Source organism: Symphalangus syndactylus, chromosome 24 (assembly GCF_028878055.3).
Source record: "Symphalangus syndactylus isolate Jambi chromosome 24, NHGRI_mSymSyn1-v2.1_pri, whole genome shotgun sequence".
Classification (NCBI taxonomy): Eukaryota; Metazoa; Chordata; class Mammalia; order Primates; family Hylobatidae; genus Symphalangus; species Symphalangus syndactylus.
The window spans coordinates 22,975,547-22,990,360 of NC_072446.2; the positions used below are offsets into that span (position 1 = coordinate 22,975,547).

At 49.0% G+C, this 14,814-nt stretch overlaps 1 protein-coding gene across 1 annotated transcript in view; it reads left to right on the forward strand.

Annotated features, from left to right (window-relative positions):
- The first annotated feature begins 9,537 nt into the window (after nucleotides 1–9,537).
- The window catches only part of PTGIS (prostaglandin I2 synthase), a 63,249-nt gene continuing 57,972 nt past the window's right edge, over nucleotides 9,538–14,814 (forward strand). Inside the window, exon 1 of the mRNA XM_055265220.2 lies at nucleotides 9,538–9,656. Coding sequence (XP_055121195.2) covers nucleotides 9,583–9,656 — 74 coding nt within the window. The 5' untranslated portion in view covers nucleotides 9,538–9,582. The remainder of the gene's footprint in view (nucleotides 9,657–14,814) is intronic.

The window sequence follows — 14,814 nt, forward strand, 5'->3', positions numbered from 1 at the left end:
ATCCACCTGCCTCGGCCTCCCAAAGTGCTGGGATTACAGGCGTGAGCCACCACACCCAGCCTCCATTCAATTCTTTTTTAAATTTATGCCAATATGATTTGGATATAATTGTCATCCATTTTGTGTTAACACTTCCATCTATTGGTAGATTTTTCTGCTGTTTTCTGCACAATTTATCATAATATCTTTCTATCAAGGCTTTTACACTTTTTCAAAAACTTGTCATTGGAAGGGCTTGGTTTTCCTGGGTCAGCTATTTTGCTGATTGCTCCTATGGGTGTAAGGAAGAATTAGGGTAGCTTCATGGGCTCGGTAACTGTGGCTCTCCTCTGCTGCCACAGAGACGGACTGCTTCCTGCAGATATGTCTTCTCTCTGTAATTCTTCACTATACCTCCTCTGTTTCTCTGAACCAAACGAGATCCAGGAGAGCTTCTGCTGCTAACCATACTCACCCAAGCTACCACATTCATTTTTATAAATAAGGAACATAACTTTCATCTCGTGGCAAGCCCTCATCCCTAGGAAGTGTAGTTTTGCTGATGCTTTCTGAGATTTGCTATTACTGAGCCCACTCACCACTCCCATGTGGCTTCTGCCCTGTCTTAGCTGCTTCACACATACTCTGAAGCAGATGAATTATATGTCTTTCCTGGCTTTGCTAAAAATGGAGTTTGTGGTTTGGTTTTGTTTATTTGTTTTTCCATTCTTCTTGATGCTCTGGTATAATTTCTAGAAGGAGAGGTTAAATGTGGCCTCAGGCAGCCATTTTTCTACCCCCACTATCTAACTGGATCCTCTTGAGTAACTCCGAGACATAATAAGCAAAGCAGCTATGACTGCCGTCCCATTTTCAAGATGAGAAGCCAGAAGTTCTGAGGTTCTTGGGGTGCTTCAGGGTGGCAGGAGAATCAGCACTTGGGGTCTGTCTGGGTGACGGATCAACTTGGGTCTCTTTTCTCCTTGCCTTCCATGCCAGGCTGGCTCTCAAGCAGGACAGCAGGGAGTTGAGGAGACTGAGGTCTGACTTCATCATTTTTTCCACTACAAAGTGCCAAGGCAGCTGGTTGGGAGCCATGAGGCCACCTGTCCCCCTGTCCTGGGAAAACCAAAGGATGAGAAGCTTGCTGGAGTCCCTCTCCTGTAGCACCCACCACCTCTGGCAGATAGCCTGGGAAGAGGGGCAAGACCACTCCAGAACATCCTCTCACAGACTAAGACGAGGTCCAGGTGGAATTAGCCTGGGAACGCTGAACGAAAGGTGGCCTAGCCCAGCCATGTTTGCATCTGGGTAGCTGCCCCCACCTCTGGGCTCTTAGCCAAGCACATTCCCTACATAATCCTGGCTCTCCTGGGGAAGGATGCTGGAGGATGGCTCCCCTGCAGCTGACATCCTTGCACTTTAGAGACCTTCAAATCTCCAAAAGCCCAGGCATGTGCCCATTCTTAGAGACAGTCAGCAGCAAGGCCTGGATGGCAGAAAAGAGGTCATTTCTTCCAACCCTCTGCCTCTGATTCAGACATGATTTCTCTTCCTGCATAAAAAAGACAAAGTGAAGAGGTTTTCTGTCTTTCATTTCTTCAGTAAAATTCTTTTTTTATCTTTAAAATGTTCTTTTTTAAATTTATTTATATATTTTTTATTATTATACTTTAGGTTTTAGGGTACATGTGCACAATGTGCAGGTTTGTTGCATATGTATCCATGTGCCATGTTGGTTTGCTGCACCCATTAACTCGTCGTTTAGCATTAGGTATATCTCCTAATGCTGTCCCTCCCCCCCTCCCCCCACCCCACAGCAGTCCCCGGAGTGTGATGTTCCCCTTCCTGTGTCCATGAGTTCTCATTGTTCAGTTCCCATCTATGAGTGAGAACATGCGGTGTTTGGTTTTTTGTCCTTGCGATAGTTTACTGAGAATGATGTTTTCCAGTTTCATCCATGTCCCTACAAAGGACATGAACTCATCGTTTTTTACGGCTGCATAGTATTCCATGGTGTATATGTGCCACATTTTCTTAATCCAGTCTATCATTGTTGGACATTTGGGTTGGTTCCAAGTCTTTGCTATTGTGAATAGTGCCACAATAAACATATGTGTGCATGTGTCTTTATAGCAGCATGATTTATAGTCCTTTGGGTATATACCCAGTAATGGGATGGCTGGGTCAAATGGTTAAAATTCTTGATAAAGAGGCCTGCACAGTGCTGGCAAACAAATACTTGGTAATATGTGCTGAAAGAATTACGCTTCATCTCTTTTGTTGTTGCTGCTCTTGTTGCTGCTGCTGTGTTTTGTTGTTGTTGTTAAGACAGGGTCTCACTCCGTCACCCAGGCTGGAGTGCAGTGGCACAATCTCGGCTCACTGCAACCTCTGCCTCCCAGGTTCAAGCAATCCTCCCACCTCAGCCTCCTGAGTAGCTGGAATTACAGGCGCACGCCACCATTCCTGGCTAATTTTTGTATTTTTAGTAGAGACGGGGTTTCACCATGTTGGCCAGGCTGGTCTTGAACTCCTGACCTCAAATGATCCACCCACCTCAGCCTCCCAAAGTGCTGGGATTACAGGCGTGAGCCACTGCGCCCAGCCTTGCTTCATCTCTCTTTCTTTTCTTTTCTTTTTTTTTTTTTGAGACAGAGTTTCACTCTTTTGCCCAGGCTGAAGTGCAGTGGCACGATCAACCCACACCTTCTGGTTCAAGTGATTCTCCGGCCTCAGCCTCCTGAGTAGCTGGGATTACAGGCACCCACTACTACGCCCAGCTAATTTTTGTATTTTTTAGTAGAGACGGGGTTTCACCATGTTGGCCAGGCTGGTCTCAAACTCCTGACATCATGATCCTCCTGCCTCAGCCTCCCAAAGTGTTGGGATTACAGGAGTGAGCCACTGCACCTGGCCTAGCATCATCTCTTTTATTAAGTGCCTACTGCATGCACTAGACACAAGATCTTCTTGAATTCGTCCAACCACCATGGGAGGGGGGCCTTGTCGTCATCATCCTCTTGTACAGATGTACCAAGGCTCCAAGAGTAGAAAGCAGCCTATTCTAATTTAACTGGTACAAAGAACATTCAACTAAAAGGATTCTAAAAAGTTCAGAGATAAAGTATACCTTAGTCAATTCTTGTTGCTTAAGAAGATCTCAAAATCTCCATGACTTGTAAGAACACGTACATTTTTCTTCCTCGGACCTCTGCAGGTCAGCTAGGGGTTCTCTACTTCAGGCTGCAGGTTGAGCTCAGGTTTGCTCTGTGGGTCATGGCTCAAGGCAGAAACCAAGGTCAAGTGGAAATATGTGATTCCTCGTGAAACCTCTACTCAGAACTGCCAACTGGTCATTTCTTCATCCTCCACTGATCAAATTGAGTCACAGGCCTGAGTCCACCACCACTGAGTAGGGAGATATTATTCTCTGCCCATAGTGGGAGGCACCGCAACCCTGCAGCCAAGGGCGTGAGTGTCTAATTCTGATATAGGGAGTGGGTAAGAATTGGAGACTATGATCTAATCTACTGCAGCACAGTTCCAGGGGTGGCTAATTAATTGTGTGACTTAGCAAAGATTCTCCTCAGGCTCCAAGGTGGCTGCCACAGCTCTGACCCAATCTCTGGCCACTCACACCCTATGCTGAGGTGTGGTGATAGCGTGACCAACCTTCCTGGTTTACCCAGGACCGAGAGGTTTCCCAGGATGCGGAGCTCTCAGTGCTAAAACTGGGAAAGTCTGGGCAAACCAGGATGCGTTCGTCACTTGACATGTGTAGCAGATTGTTTCTGAATGTTTGGGGGTAACTGGGGCAACATATGAGTGTGTGTGTGAGAGTAGTGCATGTGTGTGTGTGAGTGTGTTGTATATGAGTGTATGTGTGGTGTTATTCCACAGCCCAAGACAGCAAACAACTAAACACTCAGTATGACACATCACCAATAGAAATGGTCATTTATTGTTTCCTAATTCCATGGGGGATGTCACACTGCGACAGGCCCCTAGTCTGCCCTCATGTCGGACTTGTCTTTGCCCCCTCTTTCAGGCTGCCCCCTAAAACTCTGTTGTCCTTCCTTAATTCTACAGAGCAATTTTGTTCAACATCCCAGCTCCAAACCTATTTTGCATACCCCAAATGTTTAAACCACTGGCCCTTGGCACAACTAGACTGCAGGGCTAAAAATCGGGGGGCAGGTGTGTGCTGTTGGTCTATGCAGTGTTTTAAAATGATTGGAGCCATTATTTCTGGCTTCTCTTGAGTCTGGAAATCTGACCACACTAGGCATGTATTTCTACGTGGCTTTAGTTGGCTGGAACTGCTAGAAGCTGCTTCCTTTTGGATGGGGCAGCACTCTCTAGTTTTCCACTGTTCCCATCCCTCCCTGTTGCCTTCCTGCTATGACTGGCTCACTTCATTCATTTGCAATACTTGCTCGAAGACTTGAGTTTACCACTTTAGCAGTAAACTTTCTCTCTTTAGCAGCATAAAAACACCAGAAACGTTGCAGTTTGGGTCTCTCCTTCCCCTCCACCTCTCAACCTCATTTAGCTTCTATAAGTGGAAGAATTTATTCTTGCATTGTTCCAATTTTAGACGGCAGCTGTGCTTCCTTTTGTGGCTGTAGCAGCCATGAAAACACACCTCTCGGACCTCCCTTGGGGGAGTCTGATTGAAAGATACGCCATGCTTCCCAGGGTTTTCTCCTAGCCAATCACTGGGGGAAGCAGGCTTGTTCTTGGGAGACACAGGGCTCCTCAGGAGGCTCAAGGACAACCTGTTAGCCTTGAACTAACTTTCTTTTCTTTCCTTTTCTTTCCTTTCCTTTCCTTCTTTTCTTTTCTTTTCTTTTCTTTTCTGACAGAGTTGCTCTGTCACCCAGGCTGGAGTGCAGTGCTGCAGTCTCAGCTCACTGCAACCTTTGCCTCCTGGGTTCAAGCAATTCTCCTGCCTCAGCCTCCCAAGTAGCTGGGATTATAGGTGCCGGCCACCACACCTGGCTAATTTTTTGTATTTTTAATAGAGACAGGGTTTTCACCTTGTTGGCCAGGCTGGTCTTGAACTTCTGACCTCAAGTGATCCACCCACCTCAGCCTCCCAAAGTACTGGGATTACAGACATGAGCCACTGTGCCTGGCCAGACTTGACCTTTCTAAGAATGCACTGCAGCCCACGGTCCCTTCTTTCCTCTGTCCCTTCCTTCCATTTGTCCTCCTTTCTGTCCCTTTCTCCCAGCCCTCTCTGGCTCCCTCTTCATTTTACTCCCTGGCACTCCCTCAATAAGCCTTTAGTATATCTCATCTCATCTTGGCTCTCCTGGAGGACCTGCTTGTAACAGATTTGGAAAAATCAAAAGGTAGAGAAAGAGAGGGCTTCCAGGCAGGTAAACAGCATGAGCAAAGGTGTGGAGGTGGGAAGGCCCAGGGTGTGTTTGCAGCACCACGGAGTAAGTTAGCTTGTCCTAAGAAGACATCAAATTCCCATGCTCTAGCTTATCAAAGGAAGTACTATGTGACCTTGGGTGAAGTGACTCTTTCTGGACCTCGATTTCACCATCTGCGAATTCGGAATAATTTTACTACCCATTTTATAGGTTCTTTGTGGGGAATAAATAAATTATTATGAAAAAGTGTTTCAGATGGCTTAAGTTACTAACTAAAGTTAGAGCTATCATTACAAAAAAATATTTAAAACTGCCTCTCTCTGTTGGGACTGGTTTTTAGCCTTGAAGAAGGCAATACACATAATATTTTCCTTTCCGGACACAGTTTATTTGTAGCCTTTAGGATGCAGACATGCATCAGACCTGATCCTCGGAAGAGAGAAAGCAGGGGTGTAGGGTAGAAGGGCTCCCTTTCCCAGGCAAAATTCCCGTGTTCTAATTGGGCTAGGTCTTGACATTACTCTCAGAACCCCACAGTGGCCACGGAAGAGAGCAGAGACTTGGTGAGATGGGAGAGTTGCCTGGATGTCTTGTTTCTACTGCACAGTGAACATCTGAACACACTGAGGCTCCTACAGGGAAATGTCTGGATGCTCGTCCCTGGGAGAATAAAATTTTCCCAGGGGTCCAGCTGACGTATGAGCTTCCCTTCCCCAGAGGAGGGCTTAGATGCCAGAGTTGGAACCTCTCTGGGCGGCTTCCTGCTATCACCACTACCAGCAACATGCCCATTACACAAGTAAAGTAGTTGAGGCTCACAGATTAAGTGACTTGCTTAGGTTTATATGGAAAGCAAAACTTGCTTTTCAAATCCTTGCGTATTCCAGCCCTTTTGCCATGGGCTAGAGGGGTCTTCCTTGGGATGATCTTCCCTCATCTTCATTCTGAGGCCATATCAGCTCTGTCCTCAGCAGGGTCCTTTCAGTCCTCCCAGGGCAGGGGAATTTGGAATTTCCTCTATTTTTCAAGGCCTGCCTGTTCCTCCAAGATGCTATAGCCAGAGGGTTGGATGTCCTATCAGCCTGATAAAGATAGAAAGCCTACACCGTAAGAAAAGTAAAAATAATAAGACAAAGCAACACTTTTGAATTCTCGCATGGGCCAGTCCTGCAGAGGTGCCCCAGATGCGTTATTGCCTCATTTGGTCCTCCCCTCAGCCATATCTAGAAGGCGCCTCAGTTGGGAATGTCTTTGGCTGCAAGTATTAGAAAAATCTGACTCATGGTGTCCTAGCACAGACATGGGGTTAGCTCATTAAATGAGAAATCTGTAGGCAGGTGGTTCCAGGGATGGTGATTCTGCAGCTCTGGTTTGGGGCTCTGCAGTTTTCTTGGCCTTCCCTCATAACACTACAGCCCCCCTCAGCTCCCCCACTAGTCACATTCCCACACAATTGCCCCCAAAGCAGAAGAGAAGGCAAATAGGAAGGAAACACAATTTTCTAGAAGCCCCCAACAGATATCTGGAAGGTGCCCACCTCAGGACAAATCACTAGCAAAGGTGGATTTCCTGGACCAGCTCAGACCCATGGCGGGTCATTCTCTGGAAAGGGGGCCTGGCCACCTTCCTAGACATATGCTGACTCCTGAACAAATCCAGGAAGAACCAGAGGCTCACATTCATCTCCCTTTGGTGTGTGAGCAGCTGCCTCTCCTTCCCTGGGAGGATTTTGTCTATGGGTTGAGAAAGGAAGAGAGTATCTGGGAGAGATATTTGTACTGAGGTGATATTGGTCTGCATTGAAGCCAGGGGTGGGGAGTAGAAGAACTAATATTTATTGAGCACTTATTGTATACCAGACCCTGTGCTGGGTGATTTCATTCTGTTTTCATTTAATTCAGTTCTCACAGCAGCCCCATGAGGAAGGAACTGTTCTTCCCATTTTTCAGATGAGAAAATTGAGACCAAGCCTGATCACAGATAATGGAGAGGAGCGGAACTGGCATAAGCGCTAATTGCGGTTAACTTTCCCTGATGCTCATGGTGTGACAGGCACTCACATAGGTGTACCCCGTGGCCTAGGTCGTTCGTTCCTGACCTCAACTCCATAAGGTTCTCTTTTCCCCATGCTGTCAATGAGGAACCCCAGCTTGGGGAGGTGGAGCAGTCTGCCTGGGGTCACAAAGCTGAGGATCGGCCAAGCCCTGCTGTGAACCCCACTGCTAGCAGACAGCACTTTGGAGCTCCCCAAATTTGGAGAAAATCCTCTGGGCCCATTCTACGGCCTTTTTGGGATTGCTGGCTTCTCTAGCAGATAAGCTGGAAAAATAAACAAGAGGTTCAGAAAACTCCTTTTGCCTCTTGCTGTTCTGAATGCTGAGGCCACAAGGGGGTCATCCAGCTGCCTTGACAGCCAACATTAAGCAGGCAAATAAATGAATCTTTAATATGATAGCAGGACATGTGAAGTACTGCCAGAAAAAAAAAAAAAACTATCAAAAAAACAAACAAAAATCAGTAAGAGGAGATGACTGTTTTAGACCACGTAGCCAAAGACAGCTTCTCTGCAGTGACAGCTGAGCAGAGACAGAGGGACTGGGGACATGGTGGAAACAGCAGGCTGTGCAAAGAATGCTCCGAACAGAGGGAACAGCACGTGCAAAGGCCCTGCAGTGGGACCTCTAGGGAAAGATGGGGAGATCAGTGTGACTGGAGCAGAGTGGGTGAGGGAGAGAGTCGGGGGCATGGGGTCAGGGAGGTAAAGGTGAGAAGGGGTGGATCTTGCTGGTTCTTGAAGGGCCTTGTCAGGACTCTGGCTGATAAGGATGGAAGCCAGGAGACCAGGAGGAGCAACAGCTTCTCCAGAGCTCTGCTGGGACTATGGAATGAAACGTGCCTAAGCTTACCTGGCACTGAATGGGTGGATACAGGACTAGAACAAAACCTCCTGGGTCTTAGCTCCAGGTTCAGCCCATGGTTTCATAAAACTTAGTGTGCCAAGCACTCAACAGTTTGCGATTCCTTTTATTGTCAAGCTCTCATCACTTCCTCACAACAGCCCCAGAGGTAAGCAAAACTCTGCCCTCTCTGCTTCCAGATAATGAGGTGGGCTCAGAGAGGTTGAGCTACCTGCCCAAGGCTTCCCAGGGTGGGAATGGGGATGGTGGGGGCAGGGGGGTGGAGCGAGGCTGGATTGATCCCCAGTTCTAATCAGCACCCTGGGGTGGTAACTTGCAGAGCCGCAGGCACAGGGGGCTGGAACCCCAAGCACCAGGTAGCGATGACAATGGCCACCACATCCGGAGGCCCTAACATGCACCAGGTAGAGGATGCATACTTCACGGGCACTATCTGTCCCCAAAGCAGGTGAGGATGAGGGGACTCCCTGAGACACCCTTGTACCCCCTGCCCAGTAGTTACTGAAGATACTGTAGGGTGCGATATAATCCAGCCCAGCCCTCCCAGCCCAGACCACAGAATGGAAAACTCCAGGTCTCCAGCACGCCTGGGTGGGGGATGGGGTGAGGAGGAGCGTTGGGGGGTGCCCTCTGTCTAGGTGGAATGTGGAATGTGGTGGGAAAGCTCCTCGTGACCCCCTTACACTCCTCCTCCATGTTCGTCCCCTCCCACCACATTTTCTTCTCCCACACTGCCCCCTCCTCGCCATACCTCCTTCGCTGTTTCCCCATCGCCCCTCCGTCTTCCCAGATTCCCTCCCCTTCCCTTCCCTAAAAGTCCTCTCCCATCTTCCCCATCCCTTTTCCCTCCCCACATATAATCTCTTCCTTCCTGTACATCCTCTCCCTCTCCCCTCCCTTCCATCACCCCCCAGTCCACCATATCCCCCTCCGTCCCCCATCTATCTCCTTTCCCCTTGATCACTCCCCAGCCCACCACATCCCCTCCGCCCCCCTCCCCCTCCCTCTCCCCTCCCCTCCCCTCCCCTCCATCCCACATTTTCCATCCAGGCCTGAGCTGCGGGGAGCGGGGGTTCTCCCAGAGCGCCCCGGGCCGACCCCTGCGGACCTCGGAGGGCCCCATCACTCCCCCTCCACCCCGCCCCAAAGCGGGCCGGGGTGGGCGGAGTGGGAGGGGCGCGGCGGGTTGGGGCGGGGAACTTTACCTGGGAGTGGGCCAGGCCGCCAGCCCCGCCGGCCCCGCCAGCCCCGCCGGCCCCGCCGGCCCCGCCAGGCCCGCCAGCCCCGCCAGCCCCGCGATGGCTTGGGCCGCGCTCCTCGGCCTCCTGGCCGCGCTGTTGCTGCTGCTGCTACTGAGCCGTCGCCGCACGCGGTGAGTGTCCTGCTCCGCTCGGCCCCGCCAGACAAAGGGGGCGGCTCCCGCCCGGGCTGCAGCCCGAGGGTCTCGGAGCCCGCGGCCGGCCCGGCCCGAGTCCCGCTCCGGTATCCCGGGCAGGGCGAGACCCTCGGAGGTGGGAGTCCCGGGGCCCCGCACCCGGGGGAGGGGGCCAGGACGTGCGGCCCCTGCCAAGAAGGTGCAAGGTGGGAAGGTGCGGGGTCCGGTAGGTCCCCCGGGGCGAATCGCCCACCGCGACAAGTCCGGGTCTGGCCCTTAGCGCGACGGCAGGGATCTAGGAGGGGGTTTCAGGTGAGGACCGAGGGTTTGTGGGCGGGGAGCGGTGCGGGGACAGCCTCGGCGTGGCCCGGGTGGAAGAAGCGCTCTCCACTCTCCGGCCTCTGCCTGCACCCGGCACCCACCCACGCGCTGTCAACCCCTGCCTTGCTTTGGGCAGTCCTGTAGGGGTAGCCTAGCTCCTCAACCCATTACACAGATGGGAGTGTTGAGCCAGCGGAGTGTAGAGCCCCTGGGTGATGTCTTGACCATGCCCTGGAACCACCCACCCCGGGATTCCCCGTCTGGAAGAGGGGGGTCGGTGGGCTTAGTAATTTCATTTGCCAGGGAGAAACTGGGGCCTGTGAAGTCTCTACCTTCCCCTGAGGTCCCACAGCCTGGATAGAACGGAGCCGGGGTCAGATGTCACAGCCTTCTGGTCCCAAAGGTTTTCCAGCTCCATTGAGCATCTGTGATTTAGGAGAAAAAGTAAAGACAGCCTCAAATCAAGGAGACAGCTGTAGCTGTCCTTTCCATAAAATATTTTTAAGTTAACTTGAATTGCATGAGGAATAGCTGAATACATTCGACTTAAAACAAATATTTATCCTGTTATAGATAAGACCGAAACCCCTTAACCCTCCCCCAGCCCCTGAAGTCTAGTCCTCTCTCCCTCTCTGGGCCTCTCCTGTTGCTCAGTCTGCGTAGACCCTTCCATATTTAAAAAATATATACTTTTTATTTTAGGCTAGTTTGGGATTTACAGAAAGTTGCAAAGATAGTACAAAAAGTTCCTGTATTTCTCTCACCCCGTTTTCCCTATTGTTAACATCTTACATTGTTATGGGACATTTGTCGCCACTAAAAACCAACACTGGTCCGTTACTCTTAACTAAACTTCAAACTTTACGGGATTTTATCCAGTTTCCCATTACTGTCCTCTTTTGTTCCAGGATCCGGCCCCAAGTTACTACACTGCCTTTAGTTTTCATACCTCCTCAGTCTCCCAGATGTTTTAAAAATTACTCTTACATACGTAGACATGAGCTTGTAGCTAATACAGAGCCATGTAAGAGAGAGTTAGTTTACATTCGTGTCTGAAAATTCCGGAAAACTTGGGAACTTTTTGATTTTTAAACAATATGTTAGTTGAATATTCAAACAATAGGCTCACTGTATTTTTCTTCAACCTCCAGACATCTTTTCAGCTGAAATTTACAACTATGTAGTCAATCATTTGCCTTAAAACAAGAAAAGGAAAACACAGTGAATAAATGTCTCAGTGAAGAAATGAATTATTTTTCCTGTCAGGCTTTCTCAATATACTGTATAGAAATGTTTTCAGACATTATGTTGCTTGCTCTTTTCACTCCAGATTTTAGTTTTGACATCTGTTCTTTTTGCTACAAGCAGATCTTTTTGCTACATGGAGATCGAATCCATTCTTTTGATCCTCTCTGGAGTCTTCCATCATGTGAATAAGTTGTGGGCTTTTTTTTGAGCTGGAGCTTCGCTCTTGTTGCCCAGGCTGGAGTGCAATGGCACGATCTCAGCTCATCGCAACCTCCGCCTCCCAGGTTCAAGCGATTCTCCTGCCTCAGCCTCCCCAGTAGCTGGGATTACAGGCATGTGCCCCCATGCCCAGCTAATTTTTGTATTTTTAGCAGAGACAGGATTTCTCCATGTTGGCTAGGCTGGTCTCGAACTCCTGAGCTCAGGTGATCCGCCTGCCTCAGCCTCCCAAAGTGCTGGGATTACAGGCACGTGCCACCATGCCTGGCTAATTTTTTTGTCCTTTTAGTAGAAATGGGGTTTTGCCATGTTAGCCAGGCTGGTCTCGAACTCCTGACTCTTAGGAGATCTGCCCGCCTCGGCCTCCCAAGGTGCTGGGATTACAGGCACGAGCCACCACGCCCTGCTGAGCCTTTGATTATTATACCTGTGGGCACCTTGGAAGGGTCAACAGTGGGTAATGGGGAGAAGTGTGGGAATGAGGGTCTCTGGCAGCTTGCGGGCAGGTGCATGGACCCTGGGGACCCCAATTTAGATCCCTAATCTCACTTTCTCCTTCCAACTCAGCTAGGGACACTCTGATTATCTCCATTTTACAGAGGAGGAAACAGGCTCAGAAAGGCTAAGCAACTTGCTCAAGGTCTGTCTGGATTAAAACTCTGGGCTGTAAGAATTTTTAGCTTTTACTTTTAGAGATAGGATCTCACACTGTGGCCCAGGCTGGAGTGCAGTGTACGATTATAGCTTACTGGAGCCTTGAACTCCTGGGCTCAAGTGATCTTCTCATCTTAGCCTCCTGAGTAGCTGGGACTACAGGTGTGTGCCACCATGCCCAGTTAATTTTAAAAATTTTATAGAGATGGCATCTTGCTATGTTGTCCAGGATGGTCTCAAACTCAGCTCAGGCGATACTCCCACCGCAGCCTCCCAAAGTGCTAGAATTACCGGTGTGAACCACCACGCTGGTAATTCTGGCTTTGCAAGAATTTTTAATTCACAGGAAGAATGAATTCTCATTCTTCCCACACATTATACTGGTAATCTGAACACTCAAAAGTCTTAGAACCATGTGACCTTAAGATACTAAGAGATGCAACTACAAGCAAAATATTCTTAAAGAAGGACAATGGCTGGGCAGGAGGATCACGAGGTCAGGAGATTGAGACCATCCTGGCTAACACGGTGAAACCTCGTCGCTGCTAGAAAAATACAAAAAAAATTAGCCGGGCGTGGTGGCAGGCGCCTGTAGTCTCAGCTACTCAGGAGACTGAGGCAGGAGAATGGCGTGAAACCGGGAGGTGGAGGTTGCAGTGAGCTGAGATGCGCCACTGCACTCCAGCCTGGGCGACAGAGTGACTCCGTCTCAAAAAAAAAAAAAAAAAGGACAAACAAGTGAAACAAGTGGGTGACCCTGATGCCGTGTGAATGGTGATCCAGTTTGGGTTGAAATAAGCAAGGCTTTCCAGTTCCCTTCTCTCATTTCTTTATCCTGACCAAGCCTTGAGGTAATTTCCATCACCCTTATCATACAGCTGAGGTTTAAAAAGATGAAGTGACTTTCCCAAGGTCATGCAAAAATCATATTCCACATCTAGGCCCCTCCAAAATTCATGCTTATCCCAGTAAGAAACCACTACTTCTGGGAGTGAGCAACTCCGTCTTTACCTCTAGAATTTAATTTAAAACTTTTAAATTAGGAAACATTTCAACTATACAGAAAAAGAAAAAGAATACAATAAGAACTCCCATGTACCCATACCTTGATTTGACAGTCATTAACATTGCTTAAAAAATATTAGGCATAGGCTGGGCGCGGTGGCTCACGCCTGTAATTCCAGCACTTTGGGAGGCTGAGGCAGGCCGATCACAAGGTCAGGAGATCGAGACCATCCTGGCTAACACGACGAAACCCCATCTCTACTAAAAATACAGAAAATTAGCCGGGCGTGGTGGCGGGCGCCTGTAGTCTCAGCTACTCAGGAGGCTGAGGCAGGAGAATGGCGTGAACCCAGGAGGCGGAGCTTGCAGTGAGCAGAGCTTGCGCCACTGGACTCCAGCCTGGGCGACAGAGCGAGACTCCATCTCAAAAAAAAAAAAAAAAAAAAAAAAATTAGATGTCATGATATTCCACCCTTGAATATTTCAGAATGCATATAAAAATGATAACTACAATTCTATGTTCTTGCCTGAGAATATAAAAAGATAATTCTTAATATCATCTAGTTTCCAGTTCAAATTCAAATTTCTGCAATTACAGCAAGAATTTTCAAGCCCCATTCAGTGAACATGAAGGCGGTGAGCTGAGAGTTAGGAGTATGGCTTGTGGGCCCCTTGAGGCTAATTGATTTGCCTTGTGAGTATCAGAAACATTCTTCTGCTTCCCAGGCCTCAGTTTATCTGAACTTCCAGGTGGCTCATGGAGGTGGTCTCTCAAGCCCCAGCCATGTCACCAGGCTACTGCATCTCTTTCTTTGGGCTTGTGTGACCACCACAGGGAGCACTGAGAGAGCTCTTTTGGTTGGGAGGCTCCTTTTCTGGGGGTCCAGAAGGCATAGTGGCATCAATCGAGGGTCCCTGTGGCCCAGTGGCTGGTCTGGGCCCTTGCAGGATGCAGAATTTGTAGACACGAATAAATCTGTCTCATTCTAACATGCACTGACCAGAGGTCACCCAACATTGGCCCATGACTGGATTCAGCCCTGGATGGGCTGGGTTTGTGCTATGTGGGACAAGGGGAGAAAATTGGGGGATTCCATACACAAAAATCTAGATTTCCAACTTCTTCTGAAAAATGGGAAGATCTAGCAATACTTTCCTGGGACTCAGTGGTAGCACCCTCTCTAAACCTTGCCACAGTCCCCACTACTCCCTATTGCCTCTCCAGCATGCAGCTACTCTAATTACCACTGTACTTCCTCTGCTGTTTTTTCCTGTGTTGAGAAATAATTCTGTGAATTTGTGTCTATTTCAAAAACCAGAAAACAAAAACTAGGGCAAGGCCTTGTGCTTTTTCTGCACAGTGGTAGCAGTGCGGGGCAGGTATGGAAGAGCATCTGGGAAACCCTGTTAATGGCAGACTGAAAACCCTGGAGGCCTGTGGGTGAGCCCTGGGGGAAGAGTGGGTTAGCAGGTTAAACAGAATTTTGGGTTGCTCCAGCCCAGCTGGGCAACTAAGCCCCCCTTTTTTCCCCATCAAATCCTCCCAGAGCTTAAGGCCCTGCATTGAGTTGAAATGATTGAACAGAGAGGTTGGGCAGTCTACCCAACATTGCACAGCTGAACCATGCCAGCCTCTGCTCTGGACAATCTAGAAGATGGACTCTGTGTCAGGTGCTTAACCTACATTGGCTTTCTTAATCCTCTCAGC